Source organism: Chaetodon trifascialis, chromosome 11 (assembly GCF_039877785.1).
Source record: "Chaetodon trifascialis isolate fChaTrf1 chromosome 11, fChaTrf1.hap1, whole genome shotgun sequence".
Classification (NCBI taxonomy): Eukaryota; Metazoa; Chordata; class Actinopteri; order Chaetodontiformes; family Chaetodontidae; genus Chaetodon; species Chaetodon trifascialis.
The window spans coordinates 20658690-20677158 of NC_092066.1; the positions used below are offsets into that span (position 1 = coordinate 20658690).

An 18469-nucleotide genomic window follows, 5' to 3' on the forward strand; every position below is an offset into this window, starting at 1 on the left:
AGATCGGTGTGCATCCATTTCCTATATAGTGTGAGTGTGAATTGCGATTGTGCTGCTGAATTTGTGTTAGATTTTCTTGCTTCCTCTTTTTTTAATGAAAATAATTTGAGGTCTAATGTTGATAGCTGTCCTTGACTGTCCTTGAGTGTTTTTAATATCCAAAACTGAAATCTCCCCCACAAGCTTATACAACATTCAGATTTTGAAAACAGCTCTATAATGTGCTTTCCAGAATCTTAAACATGCAGCCATAGATCTCTTTCTGCATCAAAAATGGTTGAATAATCCACTTACTGTTCATAGCCCATATACAATTACCTCTGTGGCATTACAAAGGTGTGAGTGCATTCTGGAAAAGGTAAAACACGTCCTGTGCTTGTTATTGGGGGGCTTTTAGCAGCAGCAGTACTTAAAAACCTTGATTTTCACATTACTGCTATCATTAGTATTATTTTTGCATAATTTTCTGCCTGTTCAATCAATTATGGAGGTCTCTGATCAACAGCACACGCCTGCAGGTACACTGGTGGAGATCTTTGAAAATAATACAGAGTGATTAGGGGAGGTGCGCCCTGTATAAAAATGAAACAACAGTTTAGTACGCTCAGCATGTATGCAGTGATAGAGAGGTTGTGCAAAACAGCAGACACACCTCAAAATGACAATCAGGCTGTTAGTCTCACCAAAAACTGGCCATTTTGAGCTTTTGCCATTGTGCCCATGACAACCATTGTAAGCACAGCTTTGTTGGACATGTAATGACACAGCCTGAAAATTGTACCGCAGTGGGCACAGAGGAAATCCATTTACTCCATAGGACAACTGGAATATTTCATTGTGTGAGATGGGCAGCGTAATACACCTTCAGCTGTGATAAGGGGCTGTTGTGGTGGGCTTCGGTCAGGTTGTTTTTTTTCAGTGTTTGGGGCATGATCTAATTTTGTCCTTGTATTAGCTCAGCTGTCTGCTGTGAGGCTGCTGTTGCTGAAAATGTACATACAGTGTCATCTGGGGGCGGGGGTTACAGTAACAATACAATGGTTCATCTCTTCATCCAGCACTTCTGCACAGAGCAAATCCAGAGAGTCGCTGCACCTCGGTTTTATTTGCAAGATATAGTTGCACTACATAACTTGCAATTTGTCAGCGTCAGCTCCTCTGCAAGCCCTCATGCTTATGTTTATGTGCATCTTCTCAGAAATATAATTCCAGTTTAAGTCTTGAAAAAAATGAAAGTGAGCATATTTCTCAAAGTGTTGAGACATTCTTTTAAATTAGATTTCTCTATGAACGCTTCGCCTGGATGATACAGCAAATTATTGCAATGCCTTATCTCTGTACTCACATAGGTCTGTAAAGTTTCCAGCAATTGAAAATGGAAAGTCTGTCATCACTGAAGGTTAAAGGTGCATTCCCAAATGTTTTACTCCACTTCACAGACTGGTATGGCAGTGATGCAATACAGTGGCCATGACAGGCAGTATTATTAATAAAATGCCATTTTTGATGCCCTCCAGTTGTTCCTTATTGGATTATCATGAGATAGGCATGGCATGTAATACAGTTTTAGGATACATCCACACAAACTGAAATACCATTCATTTTCTAAGAATATTGACCGTTTTTGAGTGTCAATATGCCTCTTGGTCTTGGGATGAAGCAGATGTCTTGCTGTTTCAAAAAGCCTTTCCAATAGCACTCTCCTATCTTAGTCCACAGGCAGCTTTGAAAGCACACCTGATGCTACAATGCTTAGCAGCAATGGGGAAGAATAAGAGTTTATGAACCATGGATCTCTCACAGACCGACCTCTACACGCTGAAAGCCTCAGACTTTCTATAAAAACCCATCCTTTACACTCACCTACATCTCATGGGTTGAAGGGAAGAATAAGAAAATACAAAAAGCTCTTTCAGCAGACAGTTTGACAATAGAATTAGCTGTCGATTTGACCGACTGTCCTTGTAAGAAAAGAGACAATGAATCTTTTCAAATACATTTTATTATGTAGAAACCAAAGACAGAATGTACAATATTCACATTAGAGGGGTTGTTACAGACTAATGTTAATGGAATTAATTCTACCAAAGAGTCAGTTTCAGACAATAAAAATGTTAATCCCTTGTTCTAGTGATGCAACAAATAATTAGAAAAAACATGATGTGTTAACATCAAGAAATATGCTGTATAATGTTATGGTAGATATGTAAAAAAATACCCACCAGGCCCACTCACTCATATGGGTAATGACAATGCATTTTCAGTAAGAGCATTGGTGTGGGTCTAATTCTAATGAAAAATGAACCAGAGACCACAAAACAACTGCACTTCACAGTGAAAATTAGCTTTATCATATTCACACAAAACACTGACAACACACACAAAACAAAACAGAAAGAAAAGAACAGCTACAAAATATGGGTTTAATCCACATTGTTAGTTGCCACTATGTCCTGCACAGTCTCAACATCTTCTGTGAGGAATCAGATGAACTGTAACACTTAACCATTTCTGGTGATGTTTGCCACATAAAAGTATCTTTAAAGGGTTGACTTGGAGACAGAAATGTATAGTTCAGTTGTTATTTTCTCTTTAATTATCACTGTTCATCCCACTGATCCATCTTAATGTCATACAATCAATCAGATGAGGATCTCTGAGATGCTGATTGTGATCCCGGTTTCCCCCAGCAACCACTACCTAACACTCTGCCCTCTTTTGAAGACCACATAATCATATGCTTCAAATCATTGCACCTAGGTGATTTCCTTTAATGTCTTTAATTAAGTCCATCCACATATTGTTTCATGTTAAAACACAGTTTAAACCCCTTAGCAGTGGATCTCATAGGCAACCTGTGATCCAAAAAGTAGATTCTGACTGAGGAAGAGCTCCTCTGGATCTGTTGTTAGGGGTCCCTCTCCTCCGTCCGCTGGGTTTCTGCGAAGCCCCATTCCTGATCTGGTCAGTGTCTGCACCATTTCATGGTCCAGAAGAGCCTCCTTCATACCTTTCTGCTGGACAAACCCACTCATCATGGGACACCGGGATGAAGTGGAGCCCAGAACAGGCTTGGTTCTGTTGAGTACATACATCTCGTGTCCATGGTCGTCACGGTACTCCTCTAGCTGTGCAAAGGTGGTGGGTCCATCAGAGTAGTCGTTCACATAGAGGATACTCTCTTCCTTGCTGGTACAGTAGGAACCACCGTCTTCTTTGCGGTACTGCTGGTGACGAGTGTAGATCATAATCAAGAGGAGAATGGCAGTGAGTGCCAGCAAGGAGATGCCAACAGCAATGGCGGTCTGCGTAGCAGGGCCCAGAGCATTGAAGTCCATGCTGTCCTGTTCATAGAGTGGCTCCTGGCTAACATCCAGAACCTCTGGCTGATAGAAGGAGTTAGATGAAGAGGAAACAAAGGACTGTGTGTTCAAACGAGGCCAGAAGTGAGATGAATATGGAGAGGAGGACATGTTGACAGCCAGATGAAAGGTAACTCTAGCTACACCACCGGGATTCCAGGCTTCACACTCATAGCGCCCAGCATGCGCTACAGTCACATTGCTGAGGAACAGCATGCCACTGCCCATGTCTGGATCAAAGCTGTCCCTCTCACCACCTTCCTCAGCCCCACGCACAAGCCCCTGGATTCCTCCACGACCTCCAATCTTGATCCCTCCACTACTTGGCAGTGCTGTCACCACTCCTCCAGCCCCAGGTCTGAAGAACTCACCACTGGGTCCAAGCTCTTGAACAAGACCTCGAGGTGATAACTGGGGCTTGCCATGGGAGGCTTTTTTCCAGGTCACCTGCGGCTGAGGGTATCCTGAGGCCTGGCAGGAGACACGAAGGCTCTCCCCTAGTCGCACAGTCAAGTGGCTAGGTTCAAGCTGCACCACAGGGGGGATGCAGACCAGGCTGTTGGGAGCAACCTCCACCAGGCTGAGGTGGGACAGGCGAGGTGGTTCAGAGCACATCAGCCGACGCTGTTCAGCAGAGCTCAAAAGACGCTGACCATCTTCTCTGATCCAGGTTCTCAGCCAGCCCAGAGCACAATCACAGCGCCATGGGTTCTCTGGAGGTTAGGAATGGAAGCAGACAAGGGAAACAGATAAAACAAATGTGTGGTGTTGTCAACAGCTGTTTCCAAGGTCAAGAATGAACTTCAAACCCCAACTTGTGAGCCAATGTGGATGGGAATACTTTAAAGTGCCCAGAAAAAATAAAAATTTGAACAACTGCTATTCCAGGACAAATTCCATCTGCATCTTGTTCATTCCCGACTCATCACATACGGATGCTTGTTCAAGAACCCTTGGGGTCACTTTTTAACGCACTATCCTATCCTTTTAATGCAATTTTTCAGTGTGCAGAGCAGTCCGTAGACTTCAATAGAAATGGTGCATTTTGAAGAATGAAAAAAAAAAAAATCTACATATAGAGGAGGTTTGGGTGTTCGGGTGAGTCAAGTGCAGGACTTCCAGAAAACCAGGGTTCATGTCCCATGTGAAAGAAAAAGTAAAGGTTGATTTCTTTGTAAGTGAATAAACATAATTATTTTAAGCCAAACCTTGGTGTTTTCCTCAACCTAACCAAGCTGCAACCATTTCACAGTGCTATGCACAAGTTTATCATTGTTCTCAGGAAGCTTTTTATTTATTTATTCATTTATTTTTATTTAACTAATGCTAACTTGACCACAGAGTCGTGCATGTGCAAACATGATGCTAGAGGGGTACCCAAAACATCATAGTTTGAAGCATAGGCTATTAACCAATGTGTTGCCATCTGAGGGTGAAGCTCATCTGATGAGATTAGAAGTTCAAAAAAAAACCCCAAAAACAAAACAAAACAAAAAAACGCTAAATGGACCTTGAGGTGGGATTGTTTTTTCAACTACGGTTTGCAAGATCAGTTATTAACTTGGAGCCCCAATGTTTAAGCTAATAATGATAAATCTGTGAAGGATAAAAATACGGTAGGACTGAAAGCACCAGAAGAGCTGCTTAATTGCCCTTAAGGTGTTATTGTTTCGTAAACAAATTTATTTTGTTTATGATAATTTAAACTTTGTTTGAGTTCTTATTGTCCTGGATTGGAGGTGCCTTTGTCAAAGACCATTCCTTCAGTCTGTTAAAACTGTGTCTTTGGTTGATTTTTTTCCTCATTAAAGGTTAATGGTTGGTTGAAAATCTGATGTGTAGCACATGTTTAAGGGCACTTAATCATCATTGACATGAGTCTTTCGGTTGTGGTTGTCGCAGTGCATTCTTGGGTAGTGTCAGTTCTTCCGTAGTATGGGAGCGTTTTTCAAGGCATTTTGACTTGTTTGACGTATTAAGACATAATGTGTTCCAGGAATTCTGTCCTTGCTCTGCTTACCTGTGACACGGAGCACCTGCAGGCTGACAAGCGGCTTGAGGGATGACGCTCCCAGTGTGCGGAGGTGATTTCTGCTGAGGTCCAGCAGGGCCAGAGATGACAAGCCAGACAGAGCCTGCTCTGCTAGCAGCTCTATGCTGTTTTCCTGGAGATGGAGTTCTTGCAGACGCTGCAAACAGCAAAAAGTAGTAAAGCAGGCTAAGGAAAATGTGAAACGTTCAAGTTTAATGAAGAGGGAAAGACATGTAAAACATGTCAAATGTATTGCTGTATGGTATGGATTAGTCAGACATGTTGTCATGAATTGGATTTACAGTTGCACGCGTCATTCTATATAATCCATAAAGAGGCATCCCATATTGGAATAGCTTCAGCTTTGCTGGCAAAAGCTAAGCTTTTTCACTTTACCAAAATGGATTACAGTGAAGGTTTTTGCAATGCTTACAACTAAATAAGCATTAAACATTGCTGTCCATTCACCCATTCATTATGTCAGCTCACCAACCTGCAGTCCCCTGAAGGTGTAGTCCTGCACTCGAGTGATCTGGTTCCCAGCGAGGTAAAGGATCCGCAGGTGCTCCAGACCACGAAACATGTCTGGAGTGACCAGGTGAATGAGGTTGCCATTGAGGGCGAGCTCCAGCAGCTGGCCCTGGCTGAGAAAAGCCCCAGGCTCCAGGGCAGAGATGCTATTATTCTGAAGGTAGAGGTAATGGAGGCTGCCCAGCCGAGTGAGGTCCTGAAGACGGATCTGCACTATAGTGTTGTCCTGGAGGAAGATGGTCTATAGGGGAGACGGGGTAAATGAAAATTGTAGAGTGGTCACAAATTGATTGCGCTAGAGGCACAGAGGAGGGGAAGTGATATTTGAATTGGTGTTTTGTTTTGTAATAGAAAGTGAGCCTGGCCTGTTGCTGTGCTGTGCTCACAGGGCAGAAAAATGTATCAACCATGAGGAGACATTACATTAACAATGGGGCCACCTGTAGAGCTTTCTGCAGTCATGGGCTGTGCAGAGCTTTGGGCATTTGTTTATATGGGTATTTCAAACTATGTGAAAATGAGCTAGTTCCTGACCATAGTGATAAATATAAATGTAGCCACAAGCAGCAATGATCGAGGCCTACGCAGACTGCGAGAATTTGAATACTTATTTCTTATTTATTTCTTACTTTCTTATTTAATTGACAAAACACACATACATGAATTGGTATATTGTTGGCAAGTAAGACTTGGCCACCTGGTGATACAAATCCTGGACTTTTGTATGTTCAGAGAAAGTGACTTATTGACTGCAGCATTTAAAAAATAATAATAAAAAGTCTAAAAAATGACATTTTTAATGAATGAATGAATTAATTAACTAACCCAAAACGAACACTGAGCTGCTATCTTTACTCTAAACAGGGATTTTTCCAATGTAACCTGCAACCTCACAAAGCTCAAATAATATGCCCACCGCCTTTGGACGTAATGCTTGGTTAGTACTTTAGGAAGTAACAAGCTAGCATTTGCATCTTATGTTGGAGCAGATAAAGACAAAGTTTAATTCATTCCGCACATGTTAGCTTTCATGTGTTAGCTTTAAAAGACCAAAAAAACGACACCACCTTTCAAACTCTTGAGATAACGACAGGCCTGTTGCTGCCTAGGCACAGTTACTAAGTTATGATTGGACATTTGCTGTTTGGAGGAGCTGTCAGGGAAAGGGTCAGTTGAGATGCATATTCTGAATGCGCTGGATATGTGTCCAAAGAATGCTGAATGATGACAGCATATCCCATGTGTTAATCTGAAAATGCTACATTCGGAATAAGGCCTAATTCAAATTATCCAAACAGAATACGCTGTTTACGTGACCCGTATAAATTTGGAATATTGTAGAATATTAGAATGCATGTGAGCATAGCCAGAATGACTTCTGCAGCATTTCCCCCCTTTTTAGTGGTTCAGTTATTTTGCCAAATACTGCAGAAATCACAGACCTTGTCAGCAAACATCTTCAAACAAAAAATGTTTGAGTGATTGGAATTACACAAGAGTATGTGTTTGATCCATAATGCATGTCTGTTAGCTTGATTGGTGATGTGCATTCATTGGTGATGTTTTCAAAGAAGTAAACACAGGCCGTGAGGTAAAGCATGACTGAAGAGATAGACCTGCTGATTGAGGTTAATGGAACAATTTATCCGGGACATGCTTTTTACTAATATTCATGAGCTGCAGTAATGTTGGGGGGCCTGAACACAAGAGGAAAAGATGGTGTAATGTTAAACATCTTTTCAACAGATGATCAGAGGGTGTGCAAGAGTCACTTTCTGAGCAAGAATGAATAATTACACAGCTAACAGCGCAGCCCCTCCCTCAGGCTTACATCAAAGAGGGTCACGGCGAATTGATTAACCACAATCATTTCAGGGTAATAGGAATGGATCAGAGAGGGAGTCAACTGATACAAAACCACTGATGCGGGAAGCGGGGGGGTCAGCTGCAATACACTGGCAGCTAGTGCCCTAACTAAATGCTGAATGCCCAACTGACCTCGGTGACAGAGGAGACACCCTGTGGGATTTCTTTGAGCCCAAGAGATCCGCACTCCACTGTGAGGCTGTAGCAGCGACAGCCGGAGGGGCATCCCAGAGATGCTCGAGGGATGCAGGCCAGGATGATTAGGATGAGTCTGGAGAACCACAGGAGGCCCATGGTGGTTTTACAGTGAACCTTCAGGGACAAAACCTGGAGAGAGAAGGTGGAGGAAGAAACTAAAGTAAGCGTCAATCACTGCAACACCAAGCCTTTTTCCCCTCACAGTATTGCATTGCATCGCCAAAGCAAAGATAGACAGTAGCTGCAGATACGTTGTATAAGTAGATATGTGTGAAGTAGCGAGGAAGGATTGATAAAACACCAGCGGAACATAGGAGTATCTCCGCATCCCTGCCTGTTTCCCATTCAACAGCGTCTATTCAGTGGAATTGCTGCAGCTTCTATTATGGGCTTCAATTAATTAAAGATGTGATAAAAGATGTGCAGGTTGCCTCAAGGACCTCTCTCTTGTCTTTTTAATGCATGCGCAAACACCCTCACACTCTCCCTCTATTTCAGTCTCTCTCTTTGTCTTAGGTACACACACACACACACACACACACACACACACACACACACACACACACACACACACACACACACACACACACACACACGTGTAAATGTGCAGCAAGGAGAGGCTCTGTTTTGACCCTTAATCTCAGAAACCACATTTACCTCCTTAAAGCAAATCTCAAGTGGTAGCCAGCTCTAATCATCCCATCAAAAAAACGTCAGCATTGGCTGCTTGTTGCACCTTGCAGCAATATCTCCCTTTGATATAAACCCATCACCAAGCAACTCATCCATGCACATTTTTTATTTCTATACACCCCAGAAGGGATTTATTGTTCTGCTTGGCTGTTCACATCAAAACGGCCGCAGACTTGCTGTCCAACATCATGTAGCCCAGCAGTGTTCACAACAGTTCATCTGGAGCAGATCGCATGAAGATACCGCAGGGCTGGAGATATAATACGCGTTGAAATGTCACACTGAGCCCGTCATTCTGCTGCGCTGACAGCAGGTAGATTTATTGTGCTTTGCTGAGCCGCCTGCCTCGTTCTATACAGTCTTCATCCGGTGGAGAAGCAGACATCTCATTGATCCAATCTTAAGTCTCACAATGTTATAAAACATTCATGTGCACCCCGGCCGTGTCTCTGTATCCCATTAAGCTTGTCTGTCTTGTGAAATCTCTAGTTTGCTTAAGATTGCAGAATCACCCAGACAGATAATTGATAGCATTTACATCTCCCTCTGAGTGATTTGGAGATCATCGAGTTTATTAATTATTAGAATGCACACAGATCTCATTACAGCTAAGCGATGAAAGGGTCCTGTATCTGAAATAAACTGTGACTCATATTCAGTTTGCAGTGTGTTTGAACTGTTCTGTCAGATTGATATCAAGCATGTCTCATTTGCAGTGTTATAATCCAGACCAGTAATTTAATGTCCAAGCACTAAAGCAGTAGGATCACTATTTCAGTGGCTGAGGAGTCATTCTCAGAGCAGCCACACTACATTATTGAGCAAATGAGCAATGAACTGGATTTTAATATGGCATGTTTGATTTAGAGCGCATTTAGGAGGATAGCCAGCCAGATTAATACAATGTGACCTACATAAGCCGTTCAATCATCTTCTCTCAGCAAAAACAGAGAGACACTTATTAACAAAAGCGTGCCATTTCCTCTCTAGAGCTCTCCAAACAAGCGTGGAAAGAAATTATGTGTTCTATTGTTGGGGAGAGAAAGCACAAAAATTGAATTTTGAATAAGGCCTTGGTCTGTCATTGAGCTTTTGTTCCTTCTCACAGTGAGATGACTTTTAAATAGCTTTGACTTGCTCGAAAAGTGTCAGAAGGGAACCAGAGAGGTAGAGACTCGCCTGCCCTCGGCTAAGAATACACACAGAACAGGATGCACAGCCTGTTATTTGTTGTTAGAATATGAGACCAACATCAATGCAAATGACACCCTGCCAGGTAGGGAAAATAGCTTATGCATTTCTCTGCTCATGTCAGTGTTACTCTGTCTTTCAAAAGCCCGAGCGGCAATCATGCCACGCACTCAGCACGCAGTGTTAGTACAGGGCTGATGAGATGTAGAGACAGGGATAACCTATGGAGTTATCAAGGTCTGCAAACAGAAAGGAGACAATGACAAAAATAAAACACCATTTGGGGAGCGGTTTCTTTAAATAATGCTGCTGACTGCAACTTGTCTTACAGTATGCACTGCGCTATTTCAGATTCAGTTTGCCCTCAGTGTGCCTGACTCTCATCTTTTGTCATGCTGATGTGGGATTTCAGTGGTAAGAGGTCAATTTGTTCATTTCAGTCTCAGTAATCCTCCGCGGAACATGCGTAATCTGCACAATCAGATGCTTGTTAGCTAAGCTGCTCTCGGCACAGTTGACGTTTTCATAGAGGGGGCTGCTTTGTTTGGTTTTTAAAAACGAGGTCGGCAACGTATCTCTATTGACTGTGTGAAAATGTGTAAACACAATGATTAAGGCCTCCGGTTGTGTGCATACGTGGATATGAGAGTTAAAGGAGAGTGGCTGGGAAGACCTGCCAGGGCAGATGTCAGTCAACAAATGCCAAAGGGAAATCTAATAAACGACTCATCACACATAGCCTGTTCAGCATTCGGCATCAGCGTCTACCTCCTAACATGCATCCACACGGTGCGGCTCTGCAGACAGTGTTTTGCACTGTACTCTGGAGCAGCTTGGAGTTTGTTTATTTGGACATTTCTGAAATTACAATTGTCTCTTCATTCTTGACATAGCACTTTGTTTTCACACCCCACACAAATAATCTTCTGCTGAACAATCACAGCCCGGCCGGCCAAACACTCGCAGCACAGAAAATTCTCCACATAATGCTGTTTTGTTATTCTCTTATTTTTCCAAGGAGTGCAGGGTGTTGATGTGTCGGAGGTGCAGCAGACAGCCAGAGTGCTGGAGGCAGTAGCAAAGTTCACATCCCTGTGCTGCCACTGGTGCAGGTCGGCCTCATTCGTTGTTATGGTAACTCTTGTTATGAGGGAAGGTCTGTGCCCGAAGGCCAGTGCACAGTTCCTGTGAGCTGGTGTTAGGCAAACAATTCTACAGAAATAGAGGCTGTCATTTCCTGGAGAAAATTGCTCACAGGAACTTGAGCTATGTGATGACCCAGAGCTAAATCGTAAATTCTGTTTTAGTCCAACTCTCTCTTTCTCCCCACTTGAACTTTTTCCTCTCCTTTAGCCTTTCTCTTTTTTTTCACTCCCCTGTTCCCTTCACGGTTTGTCAGAAAGCCTCCATCATTTTCCCCTTCCCCATCTCTGACCTCTTTCTTTTCTCATCTCTCGTCCTTCTGCTCTGACTGACAGGTGCTAAATCATTTGTCTCAGAGCATCCTTTTGTCCACAAATAGACTGAGGCCAAGGCAAAGGAAGAACGCCGTGGCACTAACCCAAGAGTAACACACTGACTTTGAGCGATAGTCTCCGCCACGCACACAAAAACGCACACACACATGCTCATAGACATGCAGAGCACGCCTGCAAACTAGCACTTGTACACAAGCACTAGCCACCAACATTCAGGGACACACACTCTGACTGGCAGACACACACATACAGGAACACACACGCATGCTTATGCGCTCGCACATCCTGTCTTCAACCAGCAGCAGCCATCATCATTCAGAGACACAGACGAGTCAGATACAAACTGGCAGCCATGTACGTACTCTCACGCACTGTCGCACGCACACACATTTTTTGTGTCAGCGGTAAAGGAAGCACTGCTCAGTTAATAAGCCTGCATTGATTTCTTTATTTTTCCTCTACTACTTTGTCCAGCTGGGCTCCACAGCCATTGATTTTCAACATGAAAGCAGATATGGAGGAGGGGGTTCGGGATTGCATTTGTAAATGTCTGTGTTGAGGAGAAACAAAGTAAATGAGTGCATGTTGCTTATAGCCAAGTGTGCGTGTGCATGTGTATGTGTGTGTAGCTCACTGTCAGGCTACCTGAAGCACAATCACCCTCTATGCAGCAGCACTCCACCACCTCTCCTAACAGAGCATTTAGTCTAAAACCCTCACTGTGTGCTTAGACAAACTCGATAAATCTTCGCATCTTCACATGATGAACTGCTGTGACAGGTCTGTCTGCGATGTAGAGACTGTTGTTGGTAGTGTAAGCTGGCCAGCAGAAAAGCTCAAAGGTTATTGAGATAAACTGCAAGGAGGCCCACAGCAAGCCAGAAACTCTGATTTTGTGTGGGGCAATGTGATGCTTCACAGGCGAGCTCGGTACCAGTGACACATTTTACTCCATGCACGTTGAACAGAGGTGCTCTTACTTCAGCTGTGAGTGCAATGACTTAGGAAGGATTTATAAAAATGAACTGTCTTTTAAGGTTCAACAACTTCTTGTGTTGGAATTCTTCTCATGCTAATTTGATTTGCAACTGATAATTGTGAAATAAAAGCACAATGGCAAGTGTATGACTGCATAATCAATATCCATTTTCCACACAAGATTTACTTTCATGCACTCGCTGTCATCATTGCTCAAAGCATAAAAGGGGATTTTAACCTCCTGTAGCCTTAAGAATTTCTTTGTTGTTATTCTGTGCTTTCTTTTCTCTAAAATCCCATTATTTACCAGCATGACTAAGCAGAGCCAGCACAGCAAAACCTTTTAAAATAATGTTTGACCCCAAAACATCTTAAGTATCATGCACACAAATCACATTGCTCTTGGAGAAGAACATGTTTATATAGATACAATTAATAGAACACGAATAAGGTACCGCTTGCTGATAAGGCCGCCTTTATAAAGGACAACTCAGTTTCTGAAGCCGCTGCCAGTCTGCTCAATACAATGTGAAGAAGAAACACACACACAGACATGGTCACAAGTCCCATTCACCTTTATTGATTCTCTAAGAATCTGTTGTTTGGGCACCACTTTTACACAACAGCCTTTAGAAATGATTTATAAGTAGTAACTAATGGCTTTTTTAATGGTTAATGAGTCATTAACTAGAGCCTTATAGATCACTTATAAGCCATTATTAAGGCTTTTGGGGTGCTGGGGTATGAAGAATCTGTCTGACTGATTGGACTGCATGATATTTTTCCTCTGGAAAATGGCTGGACCAAAATCCATTTATTAACAACTTATTAAGCCTGTATAAATATCTTGTTAGCATTTCTAACAACAGTTAAAGGATTTTTTACAACCTGGCAATGCAGGATTTTATTGTGATTAATGGGTTATTACTTACCTTGCAAGACAGCTGGATTCATGAGATCATGAGATCACATGAGATCACATGAGATCACGCAAGATCACGCAAGATCACGCAAGATCACGCAAGATCATGCAATGCAATAATCCATCTTGCCAGTCTTCAAGTTATGGGTATGAGGCCTCAGCACAGTGTCGTATGAGGAACTGCTTGCTGCTACGGGCATTGCTGGGTGTGGCAAAAACATAAATGGGAGCTCCTAAAGGGGTTAGCCTAGGTATTGCTGTAACGTTAGTTATATCAGAACTGGAGAGTGGAGAGCAAAGAAGGGCAGTGAAGGCTTTTTTCCATGGAAAAGATGTTTTTACTTTCCTCCCAACAGGTACTGGCAAGAGTTTCGATCTCCTACCACGTTGGGTGGTTCGTTGTTTTGATTGGTTGATATTAGCCTGTGATAGACAGATGGTCCTTCCAATCACCTGCCAAGTATTTATTTTATCAGTTTCCATGGATGATGTCCCAGATGGCTCCGTATAGCAAACCATCTGGCACGTCGTGTTCAGTTATTACTGATCTAAAAATGATTTGTATTGGATTCATTTACCATTGATTAAGCAATTAGTTACAAATTATAAATCCTTTAAAAAATGGACAGGGTAATCCTTATTTTGGGAAATATGTGTATTTGCTTTCTTGATGAGTGTTAGGTAAGAAAATCCTTACAGCCAGTTAGCTTGGCTTAGCTTATTTTATCTTAGCTTAGCTTAGCTTAGCTTAACTTAGCTTAGCTTAGCGTAAATACTGGGAAAAAAAAATAATTCAAGCAGCATCTATAATGCTCATTACTGTAATTAACACAGTACGTCTCGTATTTAAACAAACAAACAAACAAACAAACAAACAAACAAACACAGAAACACAAAAAAGCAAAGTAAGACGTTTTCAAGTTGTGGTTTTACAGGACTTTTTATTTCAGACTCAGCGACTTCTTTGAGTCTTGTTGTGTCGGTGTGGTTGCCAGGCAACCAGCGGAGACTGTGCAGAGTGAAATTTTGAGTGGATTTTGTTACCTTTATATTTACCATTCACACATGAGAGTGGGATTGCTGGTGAGAAAACAAAATAAGCGTATTATCCCTTTAAAATGATATTCAGGTAAATTATTGAAAAACCACTAAACGTGAATTAGACATCAACCACAGTCTGTGTTTGTATATGTGTGTCTTTGTCTTTCATTGTATGCAGGCATTTTATAAACACGTTGGCAGCAGTTTCATGCACTCTTTCACCTTTTTGAAACATAACTGTGAGTGTTTCCTGTTCATTTCGCTTCACCTCTCTGACACTTACTCCTGTACTGTATTTTCTCACAATTTCTTGCATTGCCCCTTTTCAGACGTCAATTTTCTCTAATCTCTGGTTCTCTCAAACACGCACACTGCCCATTCTACTTGTCAAGGTTGGTTGATACAATCGATCAGAGCAATTTCATTCACAGTAGCTTCATCTGACAGGCTGCAGAATTTATGAGTCCGTGGATTATGCCAGAGCAGAAGGAGTGGTTTGATTTTTATATTTCTTTTGCTCCATTTTCATCAATCTGACTTCGGCCCACACTTATATGTCACTGACGGTGAATGTGTAGTTTTCTGGGAGGCAAAAGTGAACACACACATGCGCACCAATCACATGTGACGGTTGCTCAGTAGCTGTGATTCACATTGTAATGGATGGATGAGATCAGACAGGTTGGAAGATGGATGAGGGGGAGTCACTTCCTCCTCTACTGAGAAACAGAACAATCCCTTCCATTCTAATACTTTCCCCAGCTTTAATAAAAGTCTTCACATGAATGAATTTGTATTTGATTCTGTTTTCTTTAAAGCTGTTGCCTTATTGTGTTTCCCACGATGTTCCAGATGGGTGAATTTGAATTGTTAATATTACTCCTTTTTATGGCAGTTCAGTTGAAAGTGCAGGTATTACTCAAGCAGCAATAACAGTGTGTGTGTGTGTGTGTGTGTGTGTGAGTTCTAAAATGAAATGAATACTTTGCAATGCTTCGATAACGATTGCTTATCATCTCGCTATTGCATTTCAGTAATACTGGGTGTGCAGTAGTGTCTGCAGAAGGAGTCACTGAATGCTCATAAATTATGTTTCTTTGTTGCCATGGAAGTGACAGCATCTGCTGACTGCAAGTGATGGATGTCAGATGTATGTCAAATTACACTCTGGCATGTTGCCTGCATTGAGGTTATCTGTGTGTTGCATACAGACGGAAAATAGGGAAATTGTAAAAGTAATCAGTTTTTTTCTCGTCCGTTTTCTCATGCATTTCTTATTTCAGCTGATCTTTGCCATCTTGCCCATATTGTTCTCAGGTCAGACCAGAATTGTGGGTGCTTACAATTACAGCCAAGAGAGATTTCGCTCATCATTGCCTGGCAGACAGTAGCCAATGAAAAATTCAACATCTCTGCGGGCATAAGAAGTCAACTTGTCCATACGGATCTGTCCACACAAGACAGATACCCCACCCTCGGAGTTTAACCAACGAGGTCCTCTCTAGGGCCCGCTGTTTGGCTGCACTCTGCTGCATGTGCAGAATGGCAATTAACCAAAGAGACATGCATTAAAACTCTGACCTTAAGGAAGAAGCTGTGACGCTTACAAGTCAGAATGAGAAAACATGACGGAGGGACAACTAGTATGGAACAGCAAACCTGCAGTGACCAAATCAAACTGTATTCTTCCGGGCATCTCGTAGGAAAGTCGTAGTGTACTGCAATATTCCTGCCAGATTCCTCAAGGATGTGTACTGTGCTTAGCAGTGATCTTATTATACTCCCATATACTCCCATCACAACAGCATCACTTTAACATTCCCAAGTGATCTGAAAATACAGGGGCTCCATGGTGAAATATCTAAGGCATCACTGTTGTGACACTTCTGATATGGAACAGTAAAAAAAAATTGCCTTTTCAAATTGTGTATTACTAATACAGTAGAAACCTCAAGACCATTGAACAATAGCACAACAGCATGGTTGATGAGTGACTAATAAAGGATATAAAGTAGATGCAGACTCCAGTTTGTTAGGTACACCTCACTGAAACGAATGCAGTCTGAAACAACAGCCCTGCAATTAATCCAACATTTGAGATGATTATACAGTTCAGATTTGTTGTGTTAGAGAGGCTCGAATTCAACTTGATGCTGCAGTTTGTGGTGCTGTTGAACTGCATGTTAGAACATACATGCATATATCCGCTGTGTCCACTTCATTAAGTGCACGTCCTCCATCTAATGCTAACCAATCCAGCTGTTCTATAAAATCTACTTTCATCATGCCTGTGATGTTCAGTGTTTACTGACGCTGCCATAGAGGTGTTCATTCAGTGCTGTAGTGGACTGCGTTATATCCTGAAGTGTTTCTATTATTCTGACCTCTTATGTAAATGGGAATGACAAAAATAAATAAATAGACCTCTCAGCATAATGTCGCCCGGTACATCACCATCTTTAACTATGACCTCCATAATGAACATAGAATTTCATGTACACATTGCCAGAAATGTGCCACAGGGGGTCTCTGGTTTCTGCTGCTGTTGTATTGCATTACACTGAGAAGTGTTTCTAATATTTTGTCCACCCCATTCATATCAGTAAGAGTAGACTACATTTTGGACTCATTCTACCCATTGACGTGTACTGGATCTGTACTCTGTGTTATACTTATTTTTAATTGTTCACGCACATTAACGTGAAATCATGACTGGATGAGCTACTGATGGGCAGCGGATGTCAGTTTGAGGCTTGGATGCCTTCAGGCTCAAATAATAACGTTTCAAATCATTCAACTTCTTTCAACAAGATATAATCCTCGCCAGAAAAAAAAAAAAAAAAACACATGAGAATTCAGATCTGTTGTTCCACTTAATCTCCCAAAGTACACAGCAGCCAGTTCCACTCTTCAACAGACATAAGCCAAAACAAGCTTCCTTCATGTGATCTTTGGGATCCAACTACGTCAAATGCGAGTACGTGACCCTACATGATGTCTACAAAACTGCAGTCCCTGACAAACAACATCTGAGAAGCTCTGTGTTACTATCCCAGACGCGAACTGTCCCCTCTTCTCCCCCCGACACACAACTGCAACCTACCGTTTCCCCGCGTACGTGGACTTGATCTCGGCGGCACTCTCCTCACTTGCTCGGGAAGACAAAAATTAATAATAACAAAAAGCATTAAAAAAAGAGGAATCCCACTTGCAATCAGTGCAGATAGATGAGCTCGGGCATTGTTTCCCTGCCTCCGCTCCGCTCCGCTCGCAGCTGTTTAGAGTCCACACAGGCTGAGCTCGTCCACCGTAACTGGACGCTGAGAGCAGACGCCGGACGTCAGCGCTGATGGTGGCAGACTTCCACTCTGATCCCCCTCCTCTGATGTTGTTAGGCGGCTTTGATTGGCTTTCCCCTTTTTTTTCCTGCCTTTTCCCTCAACGCGGACGCGATCTTCCAACAGTGACCCACTCCTCTAATTATCCCAGCTTGAACTGACTCCCTCCCCCTTTCTGTTTCTCTCTCGCTGTGCATCAGAGAGAGAGAGAGAGAGAAAGAGAGCGAGGGGGGTTGGGGACTTTATTCTCATTCATTCACTTTCAAAACATAAATTCGGTTTTCTCATCGCTGCCCGGGCAGCTGCATTAAAAGTGTAATTCCCGCTGCTAAATGAACCAGGACAAACAGCGTCGCTTTATTCTGAAACAAGACATTTGCAGAGAGTGATTTCAGCACCGCGGACAGCGGCCTTGTCTTTTATTATGAAGGGTCACGGGCTTCAGATCCGATCCTCCACGCTCAGTCCCTGATAGAGGGACGCTCGTCCCGGTGCTTCCTGCAGCGGCAACGAAGAGAATAAGCGTGGAAAAGCACGGAAAAAGCGTAATTTCTGTCTAGCCAAGGGCAAGTGAGGCTGAACTCCGCCGCTTCACTATCACACCAAACTATAGGCTGGTGCTCAGTCACAGCAGGCGGCTGCAGTTCATGAGTGGTGGTGGGGGAGAGAATGAATTTGAGCAGAGGTTACTTTCTGGTTTGCAGTCCTCTCGGGGCCCCTACTGTCCAGCATTTGTAACACTGAAATGCTTTTAGGTCAGGGCTCATTTCCCTCGGTTCCCATAGAGCACAAATGCACTCAAGTGTCCCCTCATCAACACCACCCATCATGTTCCAAAG

The 18469-nt window shown here is 42.6% G+C and overlaps 1 protein-coding gene across 1 annotated transcript; it reads right to left on the reverse strand.

Moving 5' to 3' along the window:
- Positions 1–1984: 1984 nt before the first annotated feature.
- On the reverse strand, positions 1985–17789 carry lrrc24 (leucine rich repeat containing 24). The gene is made up of 5 exons (XM_070974293.1): positions 17396–17789; positions 7924–8118; positions 5888–6166; positions 5383–5551; positions 1985–4075 (listed from the first exon to the last, which is right to left on the reverse strand). The coding sequence occupies exons 2-5, from the start codon at positions 8083–8085 to the stop codon at positions 2832–2834; spliced, it is 1854 nt and encodes a 617-aa protein (XP_070830394.1). The 5' UTR covers positions 8086–8118; positions 17396–17789; the 3' UTR covers positions 1985–2831.
- Positions 17790–18469: the final 680 nt, after the last annotated feature.

What these genes read in the sequence shown, in the direction of transcription:
- lrrc24 (XM_070974293.1), bottom strand. Translation starts at nt 8,085, where the DNA reads ATGGGCCTCCTGTGGTTCTCCAGACTCATCCTAATCATCCTGGCCTGC. An exon ending in GTGTCTCCTCTGTCACCGAG is followed by an intron (nt 6,167 to 7,923) that starts GTCAGTTGGGCA and finishes TCTCCCCTATAG; the next exon opens with ACCATCTTCCTCCAGGACAA. An exon ending in GCAGGTGCTCCGTGTCACAG is followed by an intron (nt 4,076 to 5,382) that starts GTAAGCAGAGCA and finishes CCTAACCTCCAG; the next exon opens with AGAACCCATGGCGCTGTGAT.